Source organism: Nicotiana tomentosiformis, chromosome 2 (assembly GCF_000390325.3).
Source record: "Nicotiana tomentosiformis chromosome 2, ASM39032v3, whole genome shotgun sequence".
NCBI lineage: Eukaryota > Viridiplantae > Streptophyta > Magnoliopsida > Solanales > Solanaceae > Nicotiana > Nicotiana tomentosiformis.
The window spans coordinates 93,233,523-93,241,530 of NC_090813.1; the positions used below are offsets into that span (position 1 = coordinate 93,233,523).

The following is an 8,008-nucleotide window of genomic DNA, read 5'->3' on the forward strand; positions in this document are numbered from 1 at the left end:
TCAAGTGTAGTAAACAAACGGGGTTGTCCCCCCTCCTTGAGTAACTCGATCTGCACCTCTGCCTGCTCCATGCCCTGCCTGATTATACGAACCATGAGCTTGTGGTGGTGCAACTGTAGTAGCTGAGGAACTAGAAGGACGAGTTGATCCACCACTAAAATTACGTCGTAACTTTGGGCAGTTGGCCTTTATATGACCAATGTCTCCGCAATGATAGCAACCATGAAACCCGAGCTTGCACTGACCTGAATGTTGACGCTTACATGTTCCACAAAGACCTTGTTGTTGTGAATGTTGCTCATCATGACTCTGGCTATGTGAGGATGTTGTCCTAAAATTCTGATTATGGCGAGACTGATTTTCATAACTTTGAGTACGTCTGAAGGAAGACCCACCACCTGACTGATGACTGGACTGAGTTGGTGCTAATGACTCCTTATTAGAGGAACCCCTTCCACCTCCGCTGGATGTACCATTAAACCTGCCCGCTATCCGGGCTTTCTTGTTTTGCTCTTTTTCTTCTCTCCTTTGTTGTTTGTCTTTTTCTAAGTGCTTGGCGAATCCCACAACAGAGGAGAAAGCTGTCATTCCTACCGCTGCAGCTGATGTCGTATCCTTAATGTGGTAAGCCAAACCGCCAACAAACCTGCGAATCTTTGCTTTTTCTGTCTTAACCATATGAGGAGCATGCTTAGCCAACCTTATGAATTCCATGTAGTACTCTTGCACACTTTTATTCCCTTGCTTGAGTTGTTCGAACTCTGTAGCCTTAGCTTCCCTAGCCTCTTCCGGGATAAAGTTAGCCATGAAGGCCTCTTCAAATTCTTCCCAAGTAGGCGGGCCATCATCTTCATCTCTTTCCTTTTCCCACATCTCAAACCAAGCGCCAGCCACATCTCTAAGCTGGTAAGTAGCCAGCTCCACAGCTTCATCATCAAATGCCTTCATCGCTCGGAGGGCTTTCTTGACACCCTCCAGCCACAACATTGGATCTTCATCAGCTATAGAACCATGGAATAATGGAGGACTAAACTTTAAAAATTCATTCACTCTTGAGGACTCAGGATTGTTCAGTCTATTTGATTGAGGTGGAATCTCATCTCTTCTCTTGTTCTGGTTGGCCATGAAGGCTTTAAACATCTCCATAGCACTGTTGACAGCATTAAACATCCGACCCACCTCTGGAGATATAGTTGTCTGAGTTGGAGCTACTGTTGGGGGCGGCACTGGATCCTGAGATACTGGATCATCATGCTCCACCCCTTCTTCATGTTCAACCTGGGGTACTTGAACCCCCTTTGTGGATTTACCCTTTCTTTTCTGAGTTGAAGCCTTCTTAGTTCTACCTTGAGCCACAATAGTAGCAATAGTTTCTTGAGCAGCATCCTGAGTGTCGGTGTTAGAGTTGAGAGTACGAGCCATTTCTGCGAGTTTTGGAGAAACAAATACATTAAATAATTTCTTAGAGGTAGGCTCTACTGCACGATCTAAAGTATGAAAAAAAAAAGATTTTTCCTAAATGCTTGTAGCCTCCTGTTTATAAGTATGGCGCGCTTCATACCCATAAACAAGACTCTACTAACACGGCTTCATAGACCCCTAGAACTCCATAAACCTGAGGCTCTGATACCAAGTTTGTCACGACCCATTTTCTGAATAAGCCGTGACCGGCACCTGATCACTAAACATGACCGAGTGAACCATCTGTGCTTATCAAATCTATTATAACTTCAAACTTTATATGCAACAAGGCAATACTTTAACCAAATACTTTTGATTAATTTAAATATTTAAAATAAATCAACTCCAAAACTTTATTCGTAGTAACTACTAAAATACTGATAAGTTATTATTAAAAACATCTGAATCTTAACCCACCGACTGTGTCTATGAAGCCTCTACTGATAAACTGACGCACTGCTCAGGACATGAGAATTCCTGGCCAGTTCTCTAAGTGAACAAAGAAATAGCTAAATAAAGATGACTCTAAGGAGTACTCCACGAACAAAAGCGGAGCTCACCAAATGAAATCGAGTTGGTCAGTGACAATCCCCAGGGTTAGTCAGTTGGGCAAGAGTCAGAGGAAATAAGAAAATTGAGACAACAATTGTCTGATGTATATCAAGCTTGGGTTTTCAGTCAGCCTCCACCCCAGGGTCCCTCAGAGGAAACTTCCATCGTACCCCGGTCTACTCAACCACCGCTCCGTACAGTGAGCGATCACATTCATCACATTCTACCATCAGGGTATGTGCCAAACTACAGCCTCCATGCTGCCCCTGGTACCTCTAATGTGCGACCTCCAGTCGCACCGGTCAGGAACACTCCTCTCGTCATGTCTGGTTCATCGGTATATGCAATCCCGCCACCACCTCATGTGATGAGGCCAAATAATGAGCCACCATCTCATGCTTATGATGGCCAATACTACTCTCCAAATATGGATTTAAAGGTCTCGAATCCACACAATCTGACTCCTCAATATGAGTCACCAGTGGAAAATGAAAAACATGCCAAGTCGGTTGAGCCGGATGAAATGGCCAGGAAAATGAAAAGTCTTGAAGAGAACATAAAGAACATACAAGGACTAGGTGGTCACAAAAGTGTTTCGTTCAGCGATTTATGCATGTTCCCTCACATCCATTTGTCACCAGGGTTCAAGACCCCAAAATTCGAGAAGTTCGATGGACATGGCGACCCTATCGCCCACTTGAAAAGATACTGCAACTAGCTGAGGGGTGTAGGTGGAAAAGAGGAGTTGTTGATGGCTTATTTTGGGAAAAGTCTTGTTGGGGTAGCCTCCTAATGGTTCATTGACCAAGATATCTTTCACTGGCATGTTTGGGATGACATGGTCTGAGCCTTCATCAAACAATTCCAATACAACATTGATATTGCACCAGATCACATTTCCCTATCCAGTATGAAGAAAAAGCCGACTGAAAGCTTTAGGGAATATGCCATAAAGTGGAGGGAGCAAGCGGCTAGGGTTAAGCCACCCATAGATAACCACGAGTTGATCACTGTTTTTTTGGAGGCTCAAGAGCCTGATTACTTTCAGAACATGATGTCCGCGATAGGTAGACCTTTTGCATAAGCAATTAAGATAGGGGAGATGGTCGAAAATGGCCTCAAGACTGGCAGAATTGTAAGTCAAGCTGCTCTCAAAGCCACCACCCAAGCTATACAAAATGGGTCTGGTAGTTTGGCAAATAGAAAGAAGAGAGATGAAGGGTCCATGATGACTTCAGGATCCAGGGAAGTTCAAAGAGGGGCATCACACCCTTATGTGCAAGTTCAGCATGGGCAATCCAGCTACCCTCAACATTACTATCCCCCGCCAATTCCTCAGTACTTTATGGGCCCACCACAATATACAATGTTTAATGCTCAATCCTATGCTCGACCTCTCAATCATTAGGTATGAGCACCAGCTCCAAGATTCCCCCTACCTCAACAGCAAAATTTTCGGGCACCCTATAATACTCGTCCTAGGCAGGATTATGGTCGAGAGTAGAGGCCGGTGGAAAATATTACTCCATTGGCTGAATCATACTCTAGTCTGTTCCAGAAGTTGAAGCAGATGGGCGTGATTGGACCCATCGCTCCCCACCATATGCATCCTGATTCACATGGATTTCAAGCAAATGCTAGATGTGAATATCATTCAGGTGCTCCAAGGCATAGCACTGATGACTGTTGGACCCTGAAAAGAGCCATAGAAAGACTCATTGCTGAAAAATTGATTGTAGTCATGAATGTAGAGGACCCTCATAATGTGACCAATACCCCATTGTCAGTACACAATGATGTTCATTTTGTGGGAATGATTGGCCGAGATCAAGAATACAAGCCGATTGGTCAAGCAGAAATAACAGCGGGAACGATTCAAGAGAGAACTAAACTGGAAGTAAGTCTAAGACAAGATGTGCCGTTGATTGTGAAAGGCGCCCCGAGCTTAAAAAAGGCTACTTTATTTGTTCCCAATGTCTTAAGGTTGGAAGTTCGCTTCAATGTTCCAAGTCCAAGGTTGTATGTCCTTGGAGGCCACCTCATCGCAAGGCAGAATCAGGGTCGTACGAGTGGTATAACAGAGCCGATCATAATCAAGCCTGTCATACAACCCCGTGTGACAAGCACGAAAACCATTCCCTGGAACTACAACAAAATTGTGGTGACCTGCAAAGGCAAGGAAATCATAGAAGAAGTGGGGGGAAACTGAAGGTTTGACTCGATCAGGGAGGTGTTACCCTCCAGAAGAATTGAGGAAGGCCAAGCAAATCAGAGAAGGCCAAATGCCAATAAAGAAACCAGTCACTGAAGAAGAGGCGGAAGAGTTTTTGAAAAAGATGAAAGTTCTGGATTACTCAATCATTGACCGGTTGAGAAAGACTCTTGCTCAAATCTCTTTGTTATCTCTGCTCATACACTCAGAAGAGCATGCCCGTGTACTAATCAAGATCCTGAACGAGGCACATGTCTCAGAGAAGACCACCGTGAATCAGTTAGAGAAGGTGGCCAATAGATTTTTCGAGGTCAACAGAATCTCCTTTACTGATGATGAACTTCCAGAGGAGGGAGCCGGGCACAATAGGGCTTTGCACCTGATTGTCAAATGTGAGGGGCATTATGTAAAGCGAGTCATGGTTAATGGAGGCTCGAGTGTAGATGTATGCTATCTCTCTACCTTGCAAAGCATGAAGATCAATACAAACAGAATCCGACCCAGCAATATTCGCATCCGGGCTTTTGATGGCTCAGCGAGAGATACCATTAGGGAGATCAACCTCACCATGACGATAGGGCCGGTCGATTTTGAAATTATCTTCCAAGTAGTGGACATGGAAACTTCTTATAACTTTCTTCTTGGAAGGCCATGGATCCATACGGCTCGAGCTGTGCCATCCACCTTGCATCAGATGCTCAAGTTCGAATATGACAGGCAAAAGATTATTATTCACGGAGAAGACGAATTATCCATTTATAAAGATCTGTTAATTCCGTGTATTGAGGCCAAGGAAGGGTGCGAGTCCATTGTCTATCAGGATTATGAAGTGGTTATTGCGGACCACGTTGAGGAAGGAAAGCCTATTCTGCATCCTCGTCTTTCTGCCACATCTGTAATGGTGGCTGCACTTATGCTGAGACAAGGTTATGAGCCAGGAAAAGGCTTGGGGGCATCATTGCAAGGAATTTCGGAACCCATCTCTCCCTTTAGCAACAATGGTACTTTTGGCTTAGGTTTTAGGCCAACACAAGCAGATGAAGATAAAGCTAAGCACCGCAAAAATCATGGTTGGGTCTTGCGGCAGCCCATCCCTCACATTTTGTACACTTTTGTCAAGCCACGACTCAAAGAGGGTCAAAATTCCTCGGCACAGGCAAACATTGATGAAATTTTCCATGGCCTTAGCCAGATATTTTCTGAAGTGAATATGATCCAGGTTGGTGAAGGCACTAGCTGTGCCGATGTACAACTAATTGGCCCAGACACCATGCTCAACAACTGGGAAGAAACTCCTCTCCCCACAAGAAAAGAGTCTTGGTAGTTTGCTTTTGCAGCTTCTTTTTATAATTTGGGTTACTTTCAGGGTTGTAATCCAAACATCTCAGTATGATTATTTTATTTTGATGTTAACCCTTCTATCATTTCAATTTCAATGAAATGCAGTTCAATTTCGTATTGTATCTTTCCTTTTCCTAAATCTTGTCATTTTGTTTTCATTTCAGTTTTGTTAATGCCGGCTTTAATAACATGACATGCTTGCGGAATTCACACCCAGATCTTAAAAAGCTGTTTAATTTCGAAATAATACATCAAGAGGTCGAATATGATGAAAATGAGGCTGTTGAGGAAATAAAAAGAGAGTTGGAGCAATTTCAAAATAAGCCTAGGCCCAACCTCAATGAAACTGAGCCAATTAATATTGGAGGTCATGAAGAAGTCAGAGAAATAAAGATAAGCATTCACGCTGAACAAGAAACTAGAGATGCCTTGATTCAAATTTTATTTGAATACAAAAATGTGTTTGCTTGGTCTTATGATGATATGCCGGGTTTAAGTGCCGATTTAGTGGTTCATAAGCTTCCCATGTATCCTGATTTTCCACCAGTCCAACAGAAGCAACGAAAATTTAAAACGGACATGAGTGATAAAATCAAAGAGGAAATAATGAAGCAACTGAGCGCCAATATAGTTAGAGTCGTACGATACACCACTTGGGTGGCAAATGTTGTGCATGTGCCAATGAAGGATGGAAAAACCAGAGTTTGTGTTGACTACAGGGACCTGAACAAAGTAAGTCCAATGGATAATTTTTCCTTACCAATCATCCACATACTTGTAGATAACTGCGCTAAGCATGAGATACAATCTTTTGTGGATCGCTATGCCGGATACCACCAGATTCTAATGGATGAGGATGATGCAGAAAGGACCGCTTTCACCACTCCATGGGGTACCTATTGTTATAGGGTTATACCATTTGGTTTAAAGAATGCGGGGGAAACTTACATGAGGGCCATGACCACCATTTTTCATGACATGATGCACAAAGAGATTGAAGTATATGTTGATGATGTCATCATAAAATCAAAGACACAGGCTGATCACGTGTGCGATTTGAAAAAGTTTTTCGAGTGGCTTCGAAGGTATGACCTTAAGCTCAATCCATCCAAGTGTGAATTTGGGGTGCCATCTAGGAAACTCTTCGGTTTAATAGTCAGCCGGAGAGTCATTGAATTGGATCCATCTAAGATAAAGTCCATTCGAGATCTGCCACCCCCGAATAATAAAACTGAAGTCATGAGTTTGCTCGAGAGATTGAACTACATCAGTAGGTTCATTGCTCAGCTCACAAACACATGCGAGCCCATCTTTAAGTTGCTGAAAAAGGATGCTGCTATCAAGTGGATGGACGATTGCCAAAAAGCTTTTGACAGGATCAAAGATTATCTGTCAAAACCCCATGTACTGGTCCCACCAGAACCTGGTAGGCCTTTGTTTTTATATCTATCGGTGATAGATAATTCCTTTGGATGCATTCTGGGGCAACATGATGCAACAGGCAAAAAGGAACAAGCAATCTATTATTTGAGCAAGAAGTTCACCAATTATGAGGTTAAGTATACCCTTTTAGAAAGAACATGTTGTTCTTTGACGTGGGTCGCTCAAAAGTTGAGACATTATCTCCTGGCCTACACTACTTACCTCATATCTAGAATGGATCCTTTGAAGTACATCTTTCAAAAGCCAATGCCCACTGGAAGGCTCGCAAAATGGCAGATTCTGCTCACAGAGTTCGACATCGTCTATGTCACTCGCACCGCAATGAAAGCACATGCTTTGGCAGATCATTTGGCAGAGAATCCAGTTGATGATGATTACAAGCCACTGAGCAGATACTTCCCAGATGAAGAGGTCAACTCAATAGAGGAAGTAGTTTCGAATGACATCCGTATATTGAAAATGTATTTTGATGGGGCTGTCAATATCAAAGGAGTTGGGATCGGGGCAATCCTTATCTCACCTATTGGACAACATTACCCTAAAATGGCCCAACTTTGTTTCTTCTGTACCAATAATACAGTGGAATATGAGGCTTATATAATGGGTCTAAAAATGGCCCTTGATCTGGATGTGCATGAGCTATTGGTTATGGGAGATTCCGACTTGCTTATCAGGCAAGCCCAAGGTGAATGGGATACTCGAGACATCAATCTTATTCCATACAGACAATGTGTACAAGACCTGAGCAAAAGATTCAAATCCATCGAATTCGGGTACATTCCCAGGTTTCATAATGAGCTAGCCGATGCCTTGGCTACCTTAGCCTCGATGCTCCCTTATCCAGGCAATACCCATATTGATCCACTGCAAATCCAAATTTAGAATCAACACGGCTATTGCAATACTATTGAGACAGAACTAGATGGTAAACCTTGGTACCATGACATAAAAATATTCCTGAAAACAAGGGAATACCAGAGCATGCCAAGGGAGATAAAA

At 43.1% G+C, this 8,008-nt stretch overlaps 1 protein-coding gene across 1 annotated transcript; it reads right to left on the reverse strand.

Annotated features, from left to right (window-relative positions):
* On the reverse strand, window positions 1–1,422 carry LOC138905262 (uncharacterized). The gene has a single exon (XM_070193767.1). The coding sequence runs from the start codon at window positions 1,420–1,422 to the stop codon at window positions 1–3; it is 1,422 nt and encodes a 473-aa protein (XP_070049868.1).
* Between the last annotated feature and the right edge of the window lie 6,586 nt (window positions 1,423–8,008).

What these genes read in the sequence shown, in the direction of transcription:
- LOC138905262 (XM_070193767.1), bottom strand. Translation starts at nt 1,422, where the DNA reads ATGGCTCGTACTCTCAACTCTAACACCGACACTCAGGATGCTGCTCAA.